Source organism: Sebastes fasciatus, chromosome 10 (assembly GCF_043250625.1).
Source record: "Sebastes fasciatus isolate fSebFas1 chromosome 10, fSebFas1.pri, whole genome shotgun sequence".
Classification (NCBI taxonomy): domain Eukaryota; kingdom Metazoa; phylum Chordata; class Actinopteri; order Perciformes; family Sebastidae; genus Sebastes; species Sebastes fasciatus.
Window position 1 is genome coordinate 33008753 of NC_133804.1, and position 22763 is coordinate 33031515.

General features: G+C 40.9%; 4 protein-coding genes across 5 annotated transcripts in view; 3 read left to right on the top strand and 1 right to left on the bottom strand.

Moving 5' to 3' along the window:
* Positions 1 to 21607, top strand: part of tmem126a (transmembrane protein 126A) — a 592581-nt gene extending 570974 nt beyond the window's left edge. The window contains exon 3 of the mRNA XM_074647551.1: positions 21590 to 21607. The gene's annotated coding sequence lies outside the window, so the exon portion shown is untranslated. The remainder of the gene's footprint in view (positions 1 to 21589) is intronic.
* LOC141775788 (myozenin-2-like) lies at positions 2122 to 7313 on the top strand. 2 transcript variants are annotated; one of them, XM_074649473.1, is made up of 6 exons: positions 2122 to 2240; positions 2692 to 2804; positions 3817 to 3983; positions 4903 to 5056; positions 5563 to 5746; positions 6549 to 7313. In XM_074649473.1, the coding sequence occupies exons 1-6, from the start codon at positions 2137 to 2139 to the stop codon at positions 6730 to 6732; spliced, it is 906 nt and encodes a 301-aa protein (XP_074505574.1). In that variant the 5' UTR covers positions 2122 to 2136; the 3' UTR covers positions 6733 to 7313. The 2 variants fall into 2 exon arrangements, with proteins under 2 accessions (XP_074505574.1, XP_074505573.1); XM_074649472.1 differs by having other exon boundaries at positions 2132 to 2288; positions 2708 to 2804.
* On the bottom strand, positions 7182 to 12975 carry rbm22 (RNA binding motif protein 22). The gene is made up of 11 exons (XM_074649471.1): positions 12825 to 12975; positions 11043 to 11096; positions 10908 to 10937; positions 10649 to 10781; positions 10428 to 10528; positions 9850 to 10022; positions 9424 to 9624; positions 9092 to 9256; positions 8502 to 8590; positions 8145 to 8273; positions 7182 to 7887 (listed from the first exon to the last, which is right to left on the bottom strand). The coding sequence occupies exons 1-11, from the start codon at positions 12876 to 12878 to the stop codon at positions 7733 to 7735; spliced, it is 1284 nt and encodes a 427-aa protein (XP_074505572.1). The 5' UTR covers positions 12879 to 12975; the 3' UTR covers positions 7182 to 7732.
* The window catches only part of ndst1b (N-deacetylase/N-sulfotransferase (heparan glucosaminyl) 1b), a 51384-nt gene continuing 46512 nt past the window's right edge, over positions 17892 to 22763 (top strand). Inside the window, exon 1 of the mRNA XM_074647505.1 lies at positions 17892 to 18177. The gene's annotated coding sequence lies outside the window, so the exon portion shown is untranslated. The remainder of the gene's footprint in view (positions 18178 to 22763) is intronic.

The window sequence follows — 22763 nt, forward strand, 5'->3', positions numbered from 1 at the left end:
TTACTTTATTATAGACACTATTTAATAACTATTATTATAATTATATTCCCCTATTACCAAATAGTTGGTAATTTATTTAATACATTTCCAGGAAAAGAATACAAAGTTAATTGATAGGCTTTATTAGAATTCCCTGAATCATGACATTAGCTACAAGGTTACATTTGTGTAGATCAGAGGTCAGCAACCTTTACTATCAAAACACAAGACACATTTTAGGGAAAATAAACAAAAAAAATCTGTCTGGAGCCGCAAAACATTATACAGCTTATAGTCTACTGTAAGTCTAATGCAGTGAGGGCCAAAGTGCAAATGTACGACGGAGTATTAGGGCCACATGGAGGGAAAAAAATTGGAGATTTCCAGAATAAAGTCGTAATATAACGGGAAAAAAGTCATAACTTTACGAGAAAAAAGTTGTAATATTACACGAATAAAGTCATAACTTTACGAGAAAAAAATAAAATAACACATAAAATTACATTTCAACAACAGGGCAATTCAAAGTGCTTTACATAAACATTAAAGATTAGAAAATAAAAACAAGCTTAAAATAAAAGCTAGGATAGAAGCTAAAATAAAATAAAACACAAAAGAGTAAAAGCTCTAGTCCTGCAGTTTTCTCGGAGCTTGTTCCAAATATTTGGTGCATAAAAACTGAACGCTGCTTCTGCATGTTAGAGCCGCGTGTGGCTCCGGAGCCGCAGGTTGCTGATCCCTGGTGAGACAATAAGTCACACAATGGTGAGATTTGTGTCTGATCAGAAGTGTCTTCTATTCGTTTTCCACCTCCGATGAAGAGCAGCCGCTCCTCAAGCCTAAGGGCCCTATTTTAACCATTATATGCTATTTAAGCATATAATCATTAAATGATGTTTATAATAAAGTAATTTTTTGATACATTTTAATATTGTGGTAATTTGGCAGTAATTCCAAATAAATTTCAAATAGGTTACTCATCACCTAATAACCATGAAATACGCGGAGCTGTAAAATGAAGTGTTACCATAAATTGCATCGTAAATCACTGAATTATCAACAGACACTTATCATAATAACTCCATTTGTAATGAATTGTAATAAGAACTAGGTTTGAATGTCAGAATGATTGAAGGCTCAGTTCGATACACACAAAAGCTGAAAAGGCTACTAACCTACTGTGGTTGCTTTTAATAAAGAGAAATGCTTTTTTCCTACTTAACAAACACTCTTAAATAAACCCCTTAATGGGGCACAGCAACTATATTCAACTTCCATTGTGTGTCTGCAGAGGATTTTCTGTGACTCGGGATGACTCCACATTTTTCTTTCAGAGGCCGGGAGGCTCCCCAGCGGGGGGGATAGTGGTGTCGTGGAGCCGGGCAGGTGCAAAAATCGATATCCAATCTCAACGGGGATAAGGAAAATGTTTTTTTTTCCCCCTCCAGGCTCCTGCTGAGTTCAATGAATCAATTTGAGGGGGGGGGGGGAGCTGCTGGATAAAGACCAAAAATAAATATATAAATATAAAGTTAAAGGCCATCGCTTCTATGTGAGCTTATGCAGGATTCACAACTGGAGTTTCTCAGACATTGTGCTATCTATTACCATCTGCTGAATAACCGAGGTATGTGGAACACCCACAAGTCTCAGCCCTGGGAAAGAAAAAGGACATCAAAAGTCTCACAACATCAAAACTGGAAGAGCAAACTGCCACGGAGTTTAACCTTTGACCTCCAAACTTCTAAACTGAATCACAACCTCTGATCGCAGCGACCTCATCAATTTTACAGAAGCTCCTGTTAAAACTGTGTGGGAAACACATGGTGGGCGTGTCTGTACGCTACTGTGCTTTTACTGAAGGGAGAAATACAAATAGAAGTTTGTGCGTGTATGTTTAGAGTGGAGAGGTCGGACGCTTGGCCTCTCTGAGAGCTCAGTGTCATTCTGTCTGGACGGCAGCTGTTCACACACACACATAGAGGGGATCAGATTTTTATCATCAAAGCAGCTCGAGGTCAGGATGTAAATCTTTATACTTGCCCCTTCCCCTTAACCGCCCTTTCATACCCCCCCCGTACTCCTCAAACACTCCCCTCCATCCATCCTCACCATGCTAAAATAACCCGGTGAGGTAAGCACCAGAGGCATCCCGCCATGAGTTTTAAACGGACTGTTCCTTCTCTGCCGAGGAGAGTCGGAGTGGAGCGTGGAAGCATCCCAGCTCCAGTACGGGATAAACCACACGACCGTCCGGACCAGCTACCAACACCAACACCCCGACACACAGATACAGGCAGGAGACACAGGTAAGGTCGGAGGCGACGGGAGTGTGTGCACCTTTACTACGGTCAAAGAAGGCACTGCTTGGTGTGGAAGCTACCAGCTCCTTTATTGAACTGTAAACTTAATACAATTATACATTTCTATGATGCTGGAGAGACCGCTTTAAAAATGTAGTTCACATAAGTAAGAAAATCAGTATTTTAATTATCAGAATCTTAATTAAAACACCAGTAAAGGCTTTGCCTGGACCCATGAAGTTGAAGCATATGACTGGAGTGATTTAGCCCTTAATATGACTTAGGACTGGTGGTACATCTAATCTGATATAAACGTGTGTATTTCTTGCTTTTAAGAAGCCATACTAAAAAGAGATTTGCTAAATGATATATTAATGTAGTAGAAGTATCATAAACTACAATTTAGAAGTATGTGTGTCCATCAGAGGAAGAAGATGATGATGATGATGCAGTCGGGCCTGGACGACGTGACTAAGCGGAGGATGCTGCAGGCTAATGCTCTGTGTAAGGAGGCCAGGGGAGGTGAGTGTGGACGGCTGAGAGATGCATTGATTTGATGTCAGATCTCAGTCAGATCTCAGTCTGATCTCAGTCTGATCTCAGTCTGTGTCAGCACATTTTCATACAGATTTTTCTAAATAAGCTAATGCACGTATTAGTTTACATATTGTGTCAACAAATTGGTAAACTCTTGTCTTGTGTGTGTTTACACCCACTGCCTTTGTGAGTGTGATCACAAGCCTGTCAGATGTAATTAAGCCCAAACATCAAAGTGTGTTGGGGACACATGCGGTGTGGTACTGTACTGTACACCCAAATCTCTGGAGTGCCAGTGTGTTGTCGAAATTCTCCCCAACATCCCAGCAGGGATCATCCCAGTTTGTTTTCATGAGCTGTCCACCAGCAAGTCCCCGAAAAACTCAGCAAAATTAAGACTCCCACTTCTAAAATTTGACGCGGGCCGATCAAAGGCAGCTCCTCGAGGGTGGCCTGACTTCTCCCAGAGAAAGAGGGGCCATCCACTCTTACACAAGTCTTTCATCCAAAAAGATTTTATTAATATGCCGCGTTACCCATGCAACCCTGGACCACAACAAACATTAACACACCCCTTGACATCATCTCAAGGCTATTTCAGACCCTCCAATGTGCCACGGTATAACACGAGAAGAGACCCCGAGCTGTGCGGATTCCAACTTAGTGATGCTGCACACAGTTTTTGATTTTTTTATATCAGTGCCCCTCAGCTGTTTAAAGTTGACAGAAACAAGAAGATCAGAGGAGACATTATGATTTGCCAAAGGTCCTTATTAGTCTGTGATACTTCCCTTCTCTTCCCCAAACGTCTGGAAGTTGCTCTTATCATTTCCTTTGCATTAACAACTAAATGTCATCGTGCATTTATGCAGGGTTAAAGCCAACCTAACACAGCATGGCAGATATATATATCTCTACTCTGACACTGCCATTCTGTAAATGCATAAGGATATTAAATGTAATGACTTATTAAAGCACGTCTGTGGTGTTGTGCCAGGGGGTCTGAACCTCGGGAAGAAGATCAGCGTTCCAAAGGACGTGATGATGGAGGAGCTCAACCTCCCGTCTAACCGAGGCTCTCGCATGTTTCAGGAGAGACAGAAGAGGGTGGAGAGGTTCACGCTGGAGAACGCTGCCAACGCGGTTTACAACAACAGCAACACTGTAAGGAAATGAGAGAATAGCACACAATGACTCCTAACCCGCTGACCTTACTTCAACCTAGACAGGAGTATCCTTAAACCTCTGCTCAGGTTTAAAGGGGGGCCGGAGCTTCAATGGGAATGTATGAGGTCACAAATCTCCATCTACCAATCAGAATGATAAAGGTGTAATTCGTCCTGCTCTAACAGGTGCAAAAAAAGCTAACAGGAGACTCAGGATGATGTCACTCCATTACAGTCTATACGGCGCCCACACGGTCCTGAGCAGAGGTCTGATCAGACAGACTAACTGAAAACACCTGTGTGTGTGTTCAGAGGCTTTAACACATATTGACCCTTGTAAGGCGACATGTTATAATGGTGCTCCGGCTATTTATTATTGCACTTTTATAAACTTGGCAGGCCCACAAGAGACAAGTTTGTAAGGACAATATCGAAGCAACAGCTAAGCTTTTCTCTTCAGTTTGGGACAAAATCCCCCAAAATGCTGTAACTGCACCTACCATAATGCAAACAACCCAAGCTGAAGAAACTGACGACATTATCAGGGATCTTTTTTGGAGAAGCTCCCTTCAGAGCCAAGCAAGGACATTATACAGCTGCTTTCACAGGCTGAGTACTCCTTGCTACCCGAATTTCATGTGTAAAATCGGTGGAGTGCCTCTTCAATAAAGTGTGTTATAGTATTGGAGTTGAAAGAAAGACCATTAGGATGATGAAGTCTGTCCAGTGTCCGTCTCAGAGCACAGTTACAGATGCACAAGTGTGACATTATTCATTTTACATTTTTCCTATACCAGAAAATAAGCACTCATACCTACTTTTAAAGTATTTTTATTTGAAAAAAAGGAGTATGTGTCAAATAAATTGCTGCTTCTTGACACAAGTTCACAGAAATCTAAAGTGTGTCCATTTCCCAGGTCTACTCAGAGGCCGCTCCTCCCCCACAGATCATCTCAGAGCCACAGGGAGGAAAAGAGAACCAGGCTTTCTGCATCCCCGGTAAGCACAGCCTGCTCATGAACCTTCAGAAGACTGTAGCAAAGAAGGGCAGTCCCGACGTCATCGCTCCAGGTAAATGTTAATACACAAGCTATAGGACGAGCTCACCGCAATGCCAAATGCTTGGGCAATGCATGGACGCTGTATATCTGCTAGTGTTCACTTATTATAGACATTTATTGAGCAAGTTTTCTTATCGTCAGTGCCAGGATAGTCTGCAGAAGACGGCTGTGTCCAGACCGTCTTCTCTGAGAGCCGTTGTGCATTTGTCCTGACTGACAGTGAGCTGAGCTCTATTTATCACCAGGGATTCACACTGAGATCTAATTACTGGAGCTCCTATTGTTGACAGGACTGACGTCAAAGAGATTTATAGGAATATTAGATCTGTTTGTGCTTTGTGCTTGGGCTGGCTTTTTACAACTTTATCTAATGGGGTTTGTCAAAAAAGCCAAAGGAATATCTAATTTTATTATTTACCTCACACCGAATTTAAAAGGAAAAAATGAAAATAGCAAATCTATACCCAGAGCTGTGTCACCTTTTTAAATCAATGACATTAGACTTGTTCCCTTCAGGGTATTCTGGCCCTCTGAAGGAAATTCCTCATGAGAAGTTCAACACAACGGTAATCCCCAAATCCTACGCATCCCCATGGAGCCAAGCTTTGGGAGTCAACACAGAGCTCCTGAACGACCTCAATACCCAACTGCCCCAGCTCCCGCAGGGACTCCAGCCCTCCAACTACAGGTGCTTCAACAGGTAAATCTGCCCGCTGCTGCTGCTGCTGCTGCTGCTGCTGCTCAATCTGAAATCCTATTCAGTTGGAAGCACACAGCATTGAGACCCACCCGTCTTCAAATAGACCCACAGATGACCTAACCATGTTATCCATCACAATCATCTCTCCCCTCGGCTCCACTCCATGTTTCCACAGTTTGAAAATGAATCTCTGGATTGCACCTCCTTGGGAGTGTTTGCTATGTGATGCTATTTTGAAAACCTGGCTCTTGAAAGATGATCCACTGGGGGGCTGCCAGCTTTTAATGCCCTCCCACACCCTCCCACCCCACACACCCACAAGACAAATCACGCGCGAAAGGGAATCACTTTTCTCACGGCACACAAGGAATTGCATCACAGCAGCCAGGCGGTACGGAGGTTAAGCTCGGGCAGATGGAGAAATGGGAGAATATATGAAAGACAAACTCAAGGCTTATTCAATTACGGCCGTCAATCACTCCGTTTTTGCCAGCCGGTCTGGAACGGTACACCCTGTGAACGGATCTGTTTACGCCCCTTAAGATCATTATGAAATTGTGAAGCCTTAATTAAATCTGAACTCTAATGGTCAGAGCAGCTACATCCTGAATCCCGGGTGGCGTTCTCCTGTTAACACCAGTTAAAATCAGAGCGATGACCAGACTGGATATCGTGTATCATTTAAAAGTTTCCCCCCCTTTATGGGAAGGAGCTCGAGCCATCTGATACCTCGGCTCATGTTCTGCCGGGAAACAAAATGCATTCAGTCTGCTTAGTAACAACTCCTGTCTTTGTCTCTCAGATCGGCCCTGCCGTTCGGGGGTGCTATGGCCTCCAAGAGGGTGATCCCAACGATTGGCTTCGAGGCGGTGGAATCCCAGAAGCTCCCTGGCATCGCTCTGGAACGCATGGTCCGACGGCCCAACTTCAACAGAGCACCCAGGGGATGGGGAACTGATTACCTGCCTGAATCTAATGAACTATGAGAAGTGGGCTGACCAGCTAAAGACTGAAGCACTGACCTATGCTTGCTGCTCTCTTCCTACAAAAGATGATCCCTCTGTTAATCAGTAGGCGTTGCAGGAGAGAGAGAAAACACACTCCTGCATGATATATAAAGTGGTTTGCTACTGCTGAGTGGTTTGACCAGACCGCTGGAATCACTTCATTACCACAGTAGAGTCCCAGACAATGCTGCCACAGGGTGAACAGCTCTACCTACGTTTCCCTTTTGTTATCCTTAGCCGTATCTGATCCCATCAATGTCAATACCAGACACCCTTCTGTCCCCACTCCCAGTCTCCATCTGATAACTTTCACACTGGGACTTTTACATCTTTATCTCCTCATGTTGTGTGAGAGCACTAGTAGGAGATTAACTCTACCCTTTCACAACAGCTGAAACAACACAATGAAAGAAAGATGCACTCAGATGAACGGTGACAAAATTGCATCATTTTAATGACAAGTGAAAATAACATTCAAAGGAAGCGATACAATAAACAAAGTCATTATGCTGTGGAATATTCAGATTGTGTCAAATAAAAAAAGAAAAAGGAACTGAAAATGAACAGGTTTAAAAATGCTCTACTCTCCATGTTGCACGACGTGACAAATACAAGTTTAACTGACAGTTTACATTTTTATATGTACAACGGCTCCGACCACAGGAGCCTGTAAAAAACCTACATGGCCCTGATCACGTTGGCCCGTTCTGGTACGTTTGACCTGCGACTGGTGACAAAGTCGTCTTGTAATATCCTGCTTGTTGTTGTCGTCTCTCCAGACACAGACGATGCTGGTTCAGTTCATTCACTGCTCTGCAGGTGGCTTAATAAATCAATGTTATCCAGTAAGACATGTTTTCTTCCAGAAGTAGTCTACAGGTTTCAGGCCCACTGACGGATGCATCTGAAGTGAAAGCACCTGACCAGGTTAGGGGGGAAAAGAAGGATATCTAGTTGCAGTATGACTTCACTCTAGCAGCTATTCGCCATGACGTGAGCCATGAGCAGCGTGGGCACCCATGCGCTGAGGATCCTGGGAGGGGTAGTGGATTTGACCAGGAGGTCTCATGCTCATGGGAGGGGGCATAGGTGGAGCCATGTGACCCATGGGGTGAAACATCGGAGGGCCAAAACCTGATTGAGCAGATGAAAAGAAAAAAAAGAATAAGAGCATTATCTACCTTTTCTCACTGTGTTTCAATCATTTACACCATGTTACGTGATCAAGAAATTCCTCAGCAGCTTTGCAAAGATGTATGATGTAAATCTATAATAACAGATCAGGATCACCTGATCAAGTTAATAGTAGTATGAAGTCAACAGAATGTTTGACATGTGTTACTATGTATGTTCTATAAGCTGCGTCTATCAGATCAGGGTTAGGGTTTTACCTGGAGGAGGCGGGTTGATGCCTGGCGGTGGCGGCAGAGCAATGTTCATGACCGCAGGAGAGGTGCCAGGGTCCAGGTTGAAGTAGTTTGCAGGAGCTTCTTCATCTAAAGCTGGTGGTGGAGGAAGAGCTATAGCACAAAGAGGGATAGAGTTAATTAAAGAAACAACAAGACAAACAAATACATTTCCACAATTTTAATTTCCACATCAATCCCAATAAGTTTCTAGTATATATGAGCAAAAAGAGAAGAGAAGGAACCAACTAATGACACAATGTAGACATTAGAGACTACACTTATATGACTATGTCACTATGCATACACACAAATTCCAACCGTCCATGTGTGTGCACTCACCTCCAGGCAGTCCAGGGACAGGATCCAGTCTGGTGCCCATCTCACTGATGCCCTCTTTGATGCCCTCCTTCCCTCTGGCTGCCTGAGACCTAAAAAGACAAACAATAGAAGTTAGGGAGATGCACTGATTGAAATTTTCTTGGCCAATTCAGATTTTCTTTCATTCTAAGAGCTATAATTGAAAGTATACACAAACATTTTAGTAACTTTTCTTTCATGGGAAATGTAAACTCTATTGAATGTTATAATGTAATAAAACAGGTAGTTGTTCCAATTGTTTTAAAGGTTGTTCCTGTGGTTGAAACTAACAACCTGGAACTGTTACTTTCAAACACACATGTTCTATGAACACCACCTGGCGTTTAATAAGCAAATTATCACTTTAACTCTTCACATCTCCTCTCATGTGGCTCCACTTAGTGGGGCTGTATGAAAGCTAAGGTCAGATGGTCAGGAGGTCAGTAGGAGCTTTTTTGAGGGGTTGCATCCACAGCTTGCACGACTGCATGGACATGGATTAAGTGTCTGGGGGTCAGGTTGATGATGGACACCTTAATGCTTAACTTTGACATTCTTGATTAGCTTCTTACCTTCCCCACTTGACAGTGAGCCTCCGTCCATTAATGATGAGCTTGTTGAAGGACTTCTCAGCAGCCATTTCAGCTGACTGCCGAGTGGCAAACTGGATGAAGGCACACTGCTGCCTCTGGACTATGGTAATGGTGCGAATCTCACCAAACTGGTAAAAGTGACTCCTGTAATAAAAAAAGATAAATGGACCCAAAACAATGGAAGTTGGAGGGTTTAAAACTGTAACAATAGTCCTTTTATGACATTGAAATGACATTCTACTATATTTGCAAAATGAGTAAAGTCCCCTCTCAATGGCTACAGGAAGTTGTTATGAAATAGAAATCCTTACTTGAGATCTCCATCAGTGACGGTATCTCCCAAACCCCCGATGTAGAGGGTGGTGATGGACTTGTCGTCTGGTGGGTCCAGTCGGGGCATAGTTGAAGCCCGTTTCAGCAGCTTGTCAGCGACTGGGTCATTGATGCCGTAGTAACGGTCCTTTATGTTCTGGTCGGCTAGAGGATCGTCAGGATCTGTGGGCTTCTCGTGCCTGTGTGAAAAGGACAACCACAATAAGAAACAGTGCAACAACCGGAAGAAATATAAAGAAATTACAGTCAAATTTAACCATAAGAACACAACCATTTCTATTTTGCCTATGGCAATAAGTACTCAAATTATGAAAGTAAAACTTATACATAAAACATAAATCAAGATAAAGAATCAGCACACACTGCTGACCCTGCAGCATCAAACTTGACGAAGTGTCACTCACCTGTAAGGACACTCCTCCCCTCTCTTACACTCTCCCTTCACCCAGAAGGAGCAGATGTGCGGCCGGTTCCTCTTGTAGTATGGAGTGGTCCGGGCCAGTTTCAGCAACATGTCACTAGAGCTGGGTGCTTTACCCAGCTGGCCTACCGGCCGTGTGCCATCAGTATTGGCTATCTAAGAACACAGAGATCCAAACAGAAACAAGTGATCAATGACAAAAAAAACAACAACCATAGAAAGAAACAAACTACTTTAGGGATGTCCCGTTTTGTCCCCTATTTCAGTGAAATCTCAAACCACTAAAGTGCTACTGATGGTTCAAATTCACACTTACTTCCAGTGATTTATTAATTGTGAAAATAAAGGCAAACTAAACCCTGTCCAAACCTGTCCTGTTGTGTAGGATATCAAATTAATTCAAATGAAAAAAAAATGGACCAGACTTTGAAGATACTCATTATTTAAGGACTTTAAATTGGGGAAAGGAAGAGTGCTCAGGACATCCCTACAAGCTAGTTTGAACTATTATAGCTGTATGGAAATCACAATACACAGAACAACATCAGAAAGCAATTCTACCTCTCTCTCCATGTTCTGTGTGTAGTACTCCTTGTTCACATCTGACTTAGGAACCTCATCTTTAACTGACAGCCCAGTGTCTCTGACCTGAATAGGCAAACCTGTAAAACACAAGGTGTGACAAGAGGGTTAAATTTGCATAGCTTCACCGAGCCATAAAAAAAATGTACACAGGTTAAACTACAATTACAAATTGCAAGGAGCTAGTTGGAGAGACTCACCATACTCCAGGTCCAGCAGACAAGTCTGACAAACATTCTTCATCTTACTACAGGTCTGACAGACCTCCGTCTTCTTGAAACGCATCCGTGTCCCCGGACACCATCGGAACACGGTAAATGGTCGAGCGCAAATCTGATGGGCAAAGAATGGCAAAATAATATATAAATACTGTTACCTGGAACATAGTGTCACGGGTTTAAGCTAAACTATGTTGTATGCTGCATAACCTAAGATTTAAAATAGTATTGCCAAACATACCTTGCATTCTTTCCCATACTTCTCCTTGGTCTGTAAAACAAAGCATGAACAAATTTGAACCTGCACACCGACTGGTATCAACAGTACAAGAAAATAACTTCCAAATCATTATGATGCACAGTGATGCAAACTCACCATGCGGATGTAAGGGTTTTCTCCTAAACATGTCTGACACAGAATTGGAAAATCCTGAAAAGACAAAAGGAAAACAGGTTATTTAGTAAAATCCAAGCAGCATATCTGTGTTTCATCACTTGACGCAAGTTGTCTGAAGCAATAACATAGCTTCTGCTGTGGGCACCTTGGCAATGTTACATGTGTGAATGCAGGGCAATGGGACTTGCTCACTTCTACTTTGCCATCTGTTGAAGGATGCTGTTTCAATCTGAGTGCTAGCTGCTGAAAATGGCCTCGCTTTAATCCATCCACTGACAGCACCAACCAAACACCTAAATATAAGGTGGCTCAAACGTCAATAACACAGTCTAGTGTTGCAAAGTTTATATTCTGGTGACTTAATAAAACCAACATCGGCCTAAAGCCCTTATCGTGTCATGGCTCAAGAGAGGAAAACTGATTTGCTGCCTTATATAGTAGGATCACCGACCTTTTAATAGGATCAAAAATCCAGTTGCTTGATGGACAAATAAGATTTGGTAGATATGACAACATTAATTTAGCTCAAAAGCAAGGTTCACGTTTTCTACTACAACAGGGGTCAGCAACCTGCGGCTCCGGAGCCACAAGTGGGTCTTTAGCCCCTCTCCAGTGGCTCCCTGTGGATTTTTATAAATGGAAATGAATAACTGTTTTTTGTTTATATTTTCAATTTTATTTATCATAGTTGTAGGTCTATGGTACGACTTGATTCTAGTAATATTACAACTTTTTTTCTTGTAAAGTTATGACTTTTTTCTCATAATATTCTGACTTTATTCTGAAATTCTCAATGTTTTTTCCCTCAATGTGGCCCTAATACTCCGTAGTACATTGTCTCTTTGGCCCTCACTGCATTACTTATATACTATATACTTAGACTATAAACTGTGTTACCTTCATCACAATGATCACATGATTTAAGCCTCCAGAAAGATTTTTATTTATTTATTTATTGCCTAAAATGTCTCTTTTGATAGTAAAGGTTGCTGACCCCTGGACTACAATGACCAGCAACAACCATGCTTAACATAATACTGTATTATGCAGAATTTTGTACAGATCTGAAGCTGTTTATAACACAGACCACCTTTCTTCTTGTATCTCCATGAGTGGTAATATAGTGTTGAGATTGAGCTGTCAATCAACCGGATCTGGTCCTCTCCTGTTAGCAACCACGAAGCTAAGCTAAGCTAAGCTAAGCTAAGCTAAGCTAAGCTAATGTTAGCTACCGTCACAGTTGCAGCTTTATGTTAGGAGTTAAGTTTATTTTACAGAGGACCTAACTAATCCATAACATCAGACACTAACAGCATGATGTGCCGGGTTGTGTTGGTTCTGTATAACCCGGTTAATGAACTTGTTTTGGTTGTTTATTGTTAGCTTGCTAATGCTAGCACCGTTAGCTCAGAATGCTAGCGTTAGCTCAGAACACATGTAGCATTAGCTGCTAAAACAACAGAGTGATGTTATCGGATGTTATCTTATCATCTCCTTAACATCAGTAGTGTTTGATCCAGATGAAATCATGATGTTTTATGAATTAACGTTTAAACTGAAGCTCATTTAATGAAGAGCAGCCACGCTTCTGCTAGCTAACTAGGCTAATGCTAAGCTAATGCTAAGCTAACTAGCTACCTAGCCGGATTTGTGTTTATCTGGTAGACTTAGCGGAGATGTTAACTCCTTGAATTTAACAGGAACTTGTTGTGTTTGGTTCACAGTCGCTGTCTGGTACAGTGTAGAGCAGAATGAACGTACCGCGTCCTCCCAGTTCTGTCTGTTGTAGGTGTTGGATCCTAGAGACGTCGCCATCTTACCGACCAACGACGACACAAGAGGAGTCAGACCACAATGCACCGCGGCAGACAGCCACGTTTCAACCTGAGGGGGTCGCACTGTTTCAATACACCATAAAGCACTACCAGGCATTACCTCATTAAGACTAATACAGTTATCTATTATTATATACACCATCAGACATAATGTCATTAAGACTAATACATTTATTTATCTATTATTCTATACACTATCAGGCATTATCTCATTAAGACTAATATAGTTATTATTTATTATTCTATACACCATCAGGCATAATGTCATTAAGACTAATATAGTTATCTATTTATTATTCTATACACTATCAGGCATTATCTCATTAAGACTAATATATTTATTTATTTATTATTTTATTTCCTATTTCAATACACCATCAGGCATTATCTCATTAAGACTAATACATTTATTTATTTATTATTCTATACACTATCAGGCATTATCTCATTAAGACAATATATTTATTTATTATTTTATTTCCTATTTCAATACACTACCAGGCATTATCTCATTAAGATTAATATATTTATTTATTTATTATTTTATTTCCTATTTCAATACACTCTCCAGTATAATCTCATTAAGACAAATAAATAATATAAGAAATATATATAAATATAAGACGCATATACAAATACTGGGAAAGTAGAAACTCTGGTATTTACAGTTTGGGTATAAATCTGTAGTCTATGTGTTATTAATGTTGTAGGTACTATATTGTTTCTGTAAAACTAATATTCATATTCATAATTTAACAATGAATTGCCTATTTCCGCCTATTTGTCTGCATTTTTACTTGATGCTACTTTACATTTTTACATGTCAAAGGTAATAGTTTAATAATTTAATTTGATAATAATTTTGTACTCCATCACATGTATCTAACAGTCTTAGTTTCTAGTTATTTTGCATTTAAAGATTTTACATACAAAGCATATGCTTATCAGTTTATAATTATTAATATTAATATTAATATTTTAGCACTCTCATCCCAACCATTATTATTATTATTATTATTATTATTATTATTATTGTTGTTGTTTTATTTAATTTTATTTAATTTTTATTTAATTTTATTTTATTTTATTTTATTTTATTTTATTTTATTTTATTTTTCCCCCCTCTAATCTCATGTAAATTAACCCATGGCAAAGGAAGCTTTTAAGTGTATGTATGTCTGTGGAGCCAAAGACAAATTCCCACGCAAGTGTACAATAAAGATGTCTAATCTATAAAATATGATGCAATGTTCTTTAATAAACAACCCAACAGTAATAAAATACTGAGCTTACATTGACCAGGAACGATGTCAAAATGTTGATGAAGGATGCATCAGTAATAAAAAAAACAATAATTAAGATAAATAGCCTAACATAACACCCTGATATCACAATATCAGTGTCTGCAAAATGAGTACTTTTACTTTTGACTTGATTTCTCTGATAATGCTTCTATACTTTTACTTAAATTAGTTTTTGAGGACTTCTACTTGTAGATCTGTAGTGCTATTTTTACATTCTGGTAGTACTGCTTTTAATTAAGTAAAGGATGTGAGTACTTTTTTCACCACTGTGTGTTTGTGAGTGAGTTAGTGAGTTAGTGAGTTAGTGAGTTAGTGAAGGAGACAGGCTGGCTGGCTGGCTGGCCGGTGTGTGTGTGAGCTTGTATAAGCCAATTGTGTAGTCCACTTACAGTTTATCTATCCACCTGTTCCCATTCAGGTCAGGGTGTCTTTGCTGTGTGAAACTCCAATTAGCGGGGGCATGGGATGTTTGAGATTACGGATGGGCATTAAGCCCCTAATGTTTATTTAAGGTCGGGGTGATGTTGTGGAGGGAGTCAAAGGGCCGGGATTAGATCCAGGCCTGGAGAGCTGGCAAATCTTTCACATAGTGCAGCTGCAATTCAGGAGGTCAGAAGAGGGAAGTCTGCTGTACTTTTACTTTCAAATGAAAAACCTATTATCTTCTGTTTGTTGATTCAGTCAGTGACTTGGAGGAATAATCAGATGCTCAACAATTGCTCCTGTGATCCTATTTCCAAGAGAAAGGGTTAAACTGAGATCTCTAGCCTCCTCCAGTCCGTGTCTTGCTCTCTGTTTAGTGAGACACCGACGTAAAGGCATCGCCTTCTTTGTCTTTAATGAGTCGTGTGACCTTATCTCCTCTATCATGTGATGTGGATGAGACAGCCGGAGCTGTTTTTGAAGGACGACTTTGTCTTGGATTTAGCCACTCCGTAATCAAAATCACCAACCTCACGAGTCACAAGGTCAGAGGACGTGTAGGTGTACTATTACCTCACAGCTGCCTCCATTCAAGATATTATAATAAGATAAGATAAGATAAGATAAGAGATTCCTTTATTTGTCCCACAGTGGGGGAATTTGCAGCAAAGGGAGTATAGTGCAAAAAAACAAGAAGCATCGGTAAAAAACAGAAAGCCAGATACAACACAGTGCAAAAAGCAAAACAAAAGTGAAACAAAATATGAAGGAAATATAAAAAAGGAACAATATAAACAAGAGAAATATTAAAAGTAGGAACAATATATACAGTATTGACTATTACCAGACTATTAACGCAAGTGGAAAAATTATTTAATAATATTTAATAATAATTCTTAGAGTTGTGTTGATGTTATGTGGTATAGGCTACACTATGACATCAGTTATGATTTATGGACAATGTTATGTGTTCATTTATAATATATTTTTATATATTTCATATTCATTTATTTCTTGTCCTGAAACTATATGTTTGATAAAGCTATTAGTTTTCTATGTAATTCAAGATTGATGATGTGTGTTGTCCATTCTTTGGAACAATAATTGGAGATAATCCCCTTAAAAGATAAAGAAAATATGAAATAAAAGTAACTTTCCTTAGAATATCATAGCAATACATTGAGTACTGACTTTTATATCATGGCTTTCTCTAAACTGATGGTGCATTGTTGTAACTTTTGATATGAATTTAATTTGTATTTATATGATTTTATTTAGTTTAGATCTTAATTTTTGAGTGTTAATTACTTTTATCATGCTTTTATTGTAAAGCACCTTGTTTTGAAAGGTGCTATATAAATAAAGTTATTATTATTATTATATTTATTTAATTTTATTTAAAAGGGACCAGGTACAGTTTAAAAACATAAATGTCAACATTTGATGCACCGTATACCAGATTATAGCTTTAAGATAATTCACATCTGTAGTCTCTTGGCAGGTCAAAACAAATACAAATTATTAATAACAATGTTGAGTATTAAGATAAGAAAAGATAAACTTTATTGTCCCACAGGGAAATTTGTCTTTGGGTTCTATAGGCCACTGCATCACACAACATACCGAACTCACAATGTACATACACACACGCATAAAACATGGATCATACATACACTCATGCCTGAACGTGCTTAAATTCACATGTTGAGTGTGAGACAGTAGTTCTTTAAAGGTCCCGTATTGTAAAAAGTGAGATTTTCATGGCTTTTATATTATAAAGCAGGTTTAAGTGCTGTATAAATACTGTTAAACTATCAAAACGCTCAATATACGGAGAAACACACACAGCCCGTATTCAGAAACTGTGGGTTTGAAACAAGCCGTTAGGATTTCTGTCCATTTGTGATGTCACAAATATACAATATTTAGATTATCACACGGTTTTAAACGTAAACATTATAAATGTGTCCCAGTTTATTTCCTGGTTGCAGTGTATGTAAATAACATCAGCTGACAGGATGTAAACATGGACCCAAGCTGTTGCCTAGCAATGCAATTCCGTTGCAATTCCGTTGAAATGCACTAAAACGGAGCGTTTTAGACAGAGGGTGAATACAGGTACATTCAAGCAGACTATGAGGAAAATAAAGTTTTTAACATTACAGCATGTAAACATGTTCTAGTTGACACCACGAAAATACAAGTATGAACCTGAAAATGAGCACGATATGGGACCTTTAAGATAATAAAAAGTATTGAAAGACAATAGTTTCTGATACAAAAAACAGTAGTTCCTTAAAATAATAAAAGGTAATAAAAGGCAATAGTTTAAAATACTAAGACCAGGTATAATCATACCAGATAATAAATAATCAATTTACAATAAATTAGTTCTCTATAACATCATATCATATAAGGTCATGACTGAGTATCAGTGACATTGTACTTGGAGTAATATTGCATGAATACAACAGCCTATATAGCTTAGTCCATTTCCCCTTTGATTCAACATAGTTTATACAAATTTTAAAAAACACATTTTTGCATATAGGTGCATGTTGTGTAATCTATCCCTGAGCTCCTATAGGAATCACTAAATTTTCAGGATAATCCCAGCAGGACTCCTGCACAATTGAATTGTGTGTAAGAGCAGAGCCACACAGACACAGTCCATCATAATTTGACTACTATGGACGTTTTTATTGGACTTTATTAGTTGTAATCCACAGAAGACAATCCACAAATATGTACCATGATCTGCAAATATTTCACTACCCACAAACATGTATTTTTGTATCGTGTTGTGTAAAGTCACATCCACAAAAATACAGGGCGATTTGCAAATACACATAATTTACTCTGTGAATACGTATTTTAACTCCACATAAAATTGTTATAGGTTTACATGTAAAGTGATATAGACGCATTTATGCATCCATTTCTACATGTGGAATCATATTTGCACATTTCAGATCGCTTCTTGTGCATTTATTATGGAAGTTTTTATTGGACTTTATTAGTTGTAAACCACAGAAGACATTCCACAAATGCATAATACATGTTTGTGGATAGTGAAATATTTGCAGATCATGGTACACATTTGTGGAATGTCTTCTGTGGGTTACAACTAATAAAGTCTATTAAAAACGTCCATACATTACTGAAGATGCAGATAAACCTGCATGAATATGAAGGAGTTGTGTGTGTGTAGTATTTGCATGCATGCATGTTATATATGCGCATATCAGAGAGAGAGAAGACTGTGCCGTGCTGGCGCCTCCTGTCGACAGTTATGAGCCACTACCGGCTGCACTGAGCTGCAGAGAGGGAGCAGAGAGAAGAAGAGAAGAGAAGAGAGCAGAGAGGGGGCATTCTCAGATTTCCCGATTTCTCCCAGCCGAGTCCACATCACGGCCGACAGCAAACCGAGACGACGACGACACCAGCAGCTTCTTCTCCTTCAACCCTGCAAACCAAACCAAACCAAACCGAACCGGACCGTGCTGTGCTGCTCTGTCTCCCCAAAAAACATCCACCTAACCCTCCACCAAGGTGAGTACATGGACACGACGCGGAGGAGTCTCGTCTTGGTGTTTTTTCGCACATGTTTTGGTGGAGAAGAAGCGCCGCCGCCGCCGCCGCCTCGCTTCTCTCCAGGCCACACTGAACGCTGTCTGGCGCAGACGGCGGACAATCAGGCCAGTTTCTCGGCCTGACTGGAAACATAAAGCCCCGGTGTTTTAGTGGAGGCTCCGTTCAGCTTTTATACAAGCTCAGCATGCACAGAAAGCAGGCTAACGTTATGGTTTTCTGTTGAAGCGGGTCAGGGACAAGTTAGTGCTCCGGATAGAGAGAGAGAGAGAGAGAGAGCTGTGTGTCCGGGCTGCTGCTGTGATTTCATATCTGAATTCCTTCATCCAGCCGGATGTGCAGCCCAACTTGTTTTTGTAACTTTGTAGCAGCTTGTGATGCATTCTATCGCCTCAAGTTAGCAACAATGTAGCAGTTTAACATCAGTGTGTCTCTAAATGTGTCTTCTGCAAATGGAAAAAAGGCCAAACGATTTTTTTGTTGTGTGCAAATTATAATTAAAGGTCGATGCTTGACTGTCTGTCTGCCACCTCTAAATCTAATAGCAGAGCACATGAGACAGACAGGGGTGGATAATAAGAAGAGAATAGAAAGCTTTATCGTCATTGTATTAAATAGAAGGAGATTCACAGTTGACACTTCTGGTCAGTGCTTTAAAACAAATACTTGACTAAAGACTAAACAAGGCAGATGAAACATATAACAGGTAAAACACACAGAGTTATAAAGTAAATCAAATGTCCAGGGGGGATGCAGTGACCTCCTGCGTTAACATTAGTCAATTAGTCCCCAAATGGTTTCAGGGAACTTATCAGGTTATTTATCAGTAACAGTGATGATGATGATGATGATGATGACACCAGGCTCTGTGTGTTATGATGATGATGCTATATTGTGTACCTGTCGGAATCACCTGCAGGTGACTAATATTGCTCCTCAAAACTCTATTTATGGGGGAATAACAAAAAACAGATAATGCTGATGAGTCATATCGTTCTCCAGTTTGTCATCAAAGATACACACCCAGTTTAAATGTTGTAATCTGTTGTTTATATTGTTGTTGCACAGTGCAACCAATGATCCTCTCCTAAATGAGTCTTTTTACTTTGTTAGTCTCTTGTTGTGCCCCTCCACCTCCACCGAGCTGCATCCATTAAAACACTATAAACACTTGACTCTGTAGCTCTAGAGCAAAAAAAAACAAAAAAGTGTCAGTCCAGACCTGCCTGAAATCTGTTGCCTTGGGGTGTGTGCGCGTGCAAACGTGCACCTAAGAGATTACTAAAAGGAGAATGACTCACGCTCCAGAATGTATTTGGCAAAGTCATAAGGACTTTCCCTGCGTTTTGAGCCTCAGCTGCAGAAGACATTCTTGTAACTGTCCTTCTGGTTCTGGTATCAGGAGATTTATTTGACCGATGCTTCACATTTTTTTTTTGCTATTCCCAAGCCATGTGTTGTTTATCACGTTGCACCCATCATCTGAAAAAAAAAAAATGTAGGGCTTATTCCATTTGCAGATTAGATAAAAAAAAATGGTTGCTGTCATTTTGTTTGTCAAATTTGCGGAGAGCTGAATCTTAAGTTGCGTTCTATTTATCCGTGCCAACTGTTTGTCTGGTTGTTCTAACCCTCCATCTGACTGCTCTACTGGCTGCCAAACATGCTGTGATCTAGCAGCTTTCACTTGATGAAGGCTGCCACTGCTGCCGCAGCCATTTGATCATATATCAGCATCTCTTCACTTTTTAGATATGCCTGTGAAACGCTGCGACGCCTGGGTTTACAATGCCTCCAACACGTGGTGGAGGGGTTGATAAAATACTGCAGGCGCGATAACAGTATAGTGATGGATCGCGTCACCGAGCCGTGTTTGGCAGTTTATCAGAATGAGACATGATCACAGACAATTTGTCATTTTTAGATTTTAGGCGTGAATGGGGAACGTTGTCAATCATAGCTGTGACTGCTATACTGCTACTTATTGGAGGATGTAACTCTACTAGGGATGCACCGATAACTCTTTTTTTTCAGACCGAGTACGAGTACAAGTACTTATATTTGGGTACTCACCGATACCGAGTACCGATACGAGTACTTCTCTGTGCCGCGGACCACGTAAGGGGTCTGCAAGGGGTCTGTGGCGTTGTCGGCAACCCACCCGACCCGTCTTGAAACACGGTCCAAGGAGTCTTGACGAACGCGCGAATCAGAGGGTGCAAGCAAAACCCCATGGCGCAATGAAAGTGAGGGCCGGCACGCGCTGGCTGAGGTGGGATCCCGGCCCGCTGGGTCGGGCGCACCACCGGCCCGTCTCGCCCGCACCGTCAGAGAGGTGGAGCGTGAAGACCCGAAAGATGGTGACGAGAGGTTAACGTTGCACTGCTCTAAAGTGGCATCGGAGCTGTTTTGCGAGTACGTGAGCACAGTATCGGTATCGGTGCATCCCTAGATGTAACTGGACCATCACGTTTAATGCTCTACACAAGCTAACTGTTGGGAACTTCATTGCCCAACAACATGCCATCTCTTGTATTTTTCCATGTCAGTGCCCCTTGTATCCACACTCAGTGTGTGGGGGGCAGACCTCTCTTTAGAGTGGGGCTGAAGCCAGGCATCTTTCCAAAACTCAACCCCCCCCACCCCCCCAACCCTCTCTGCTGGGTATAAGCACTGCTTTGTGCCACAGTACTGCTCCCTATGGTTCTTATTCACATACTACTACAACACCACTGGCTCCTCCACTAGATACTGGAATCTACAATTGGAAGTGTACCCAAAATAGCCCGCTGTTTGACAGACAAACTCTGATGTTTCCTCATTAAGTCAAGCTTTTTTGGATTAATACACCAGAATGCAAGCGAGAGACAGATTGTGTAGCCTGTAAGATAGTTTCTGTATTGAAGCCTGGAATGTGGCTGCTGCGGCATTTGCTGGCTTATATTGCTGTGCTGTATCGCGGGGGGGGGTATTGGAGAGCAGGAGCGGAGTAAATACATTTCAAACAGCACAGCACAAACCCGAGTATTAGCAAATGATCCGATAGCATCTGTAATCCTCGGGAAAACCTGGAGAGTTGTTTTTTGAATAGTGTGTTAGCCTCCCATCAGATAGTTGGCAAGCACCGGTGGTAGTCCACATGTGTGACTTGCTGGCTAGGCTAGCGGCGCGGCTGAATGCTACAGTATGCGGGCAGATCAGATTACTGAACGATTAGCCATGGCCTCCTATCCCCGGCCTCGGGAAATGATTTTCCACTGTCATAATTCCCTAGACTGAATTACGCAGGCCAGTGACTCAGAGAGATACTCAATACTACAGGCCGAGTACTGCTCCGCATAACTGTTGCTCTCTGGAGGGGGGAGATAGCTACCATTGTTTGCACTGGAGGACAACATAGATTTGTAATTTGAATTTCTAGTTGAAGCGTGGAAGGTCGTGTAACCCAGCCTTTAAATGTTCCAAAGGGGTTCATTGTGATGTTTGTTGAGGAGACAGCTGGAAAAACTGCTGGAAAACAGTCCCAAAACTGTCTCTCACATGTCCTTCTATTGTGAGACGTACGTCAAAAATGTGAGCACATGTCAGATGGGCGATGAGGCGGTGTAAATCAAGCAGGCCTCTAGTGGGATTTTGCTGAATGGAAAGAGAGACGAAGAGAGAGAGGAAAAGTGGGAGAGGCCAGCCGGTGGAGGTAGGACCATGTTTCCAAGGTGCCTACCCCCTGAGGCAGGAATCCGATACATTCCAGAGGCTCCGGTATCCAGACGAATAATGGGTGACTAGGGTGTAGCGTTTCATCAGATGACACATGATTGGAGCGTAAGTGCTGGGAAAAGTAAGAGCTATGTCATAGGCTCAGAGGGAGCCAGCTCTGGTTTTGCCTGAGGGGTCGGGAGGGGATGCCAGAAGAACGGGACAGGTTATGTGAGATATGGATTTATCCCCGGCTGAGGACGACATGTTTTTTTTTTTTTTATAGCTCTTGTAGTTATCACACCCCCGCCCACTCGCTACCGTTTTAGATGTACACATTTACATCATTGTAGGCATTTAGGTGACACTCTGACCCAGAACAACTTACCATAGGAAACTCTCATTGTCTTAGGTACATTATACTTTGATTAGGCCCCATAGTGGCAGTTCAACTAATACTTAAATGGCTTCTGATGAATAACCAAAAGAAACCATTAGATCCTGCTCGGCTACTCTCTAGACAAGTTATGGCACGAAGCTGTTTTCTAGGTCCGTGACTGTCTGAGAACTGTTTTGCTCTTCATGTAAGACTTAAAGGTCTCATATTGTCATATGTCTTTTATATTATAAAGCAGGTTTAAGTGCTTTATAAATACTGTAAACTATCAAAACGTTCAATCCATGGAGAAATACACACGGCCCGTATTCAAAAATTGTGCGTTTGAAACAAGCCGTTAGGATTTCTGTCCATTTGTGATGTCACAAATATACAATATTTAGACCATTACACGGTTTTAAACGTAAACATTCTAAATGTGTTCCAGTTTATTTCCTCTTGCAGTGGATGTAAA

What these genes read in the sequence shown, in the direction of transcription:
- LOC141775788 (XM_074649473.1), top strand. Translation starts at nt 2,137, where the DNA reads ATGAGTTTTAAACGGACTGTTCCTTCTCTGCCGAGGAGAGTCGGAGTG. An exon ending in CCACACGACCGTCCGGACCA is followed by an intron (nt 2,241 to 2,691) that starts GCTACCAACACC and finishes ACAATTTAGAAG; the next exon opens with TATGTGTGTCCATCAGAGGA. An exon ending in GTGTAAGGAGGCCAGGGGAG is followed by an intron (nt 2,805 to 3,816) that starts GTGAGTGTGGAC and finishes GTGTTGTGCCAG; the next exon opens with GGGGTCTGAACCTCGGGAAG.
- rbm22 (XM_074649471.1), bottom strand. Translation starts at nt 12,878, where the DNA reads ATGGCGACGTCTCTAGGATCCAACACCTACAACAGACAGAACTGGGAG. An exon ending in GTCACTGATGGAGATCTCAA is followed by an intron (nt 9,257 to 9,423) that starts GTAAGGATTTCT and finishes TTTTTATTACAG; the next exon opens with GAGTCACTTTTACCAGTTTG. An exon ending in CATCAACCCGCCTCCTCCAG is followed by an intron (nt 7,888 to 8,144) that starts GTAAAACCCTAA and finishes CTGCTCAATCAG; the next exon opens with GTTTTGGCCCTCCGATGTTT.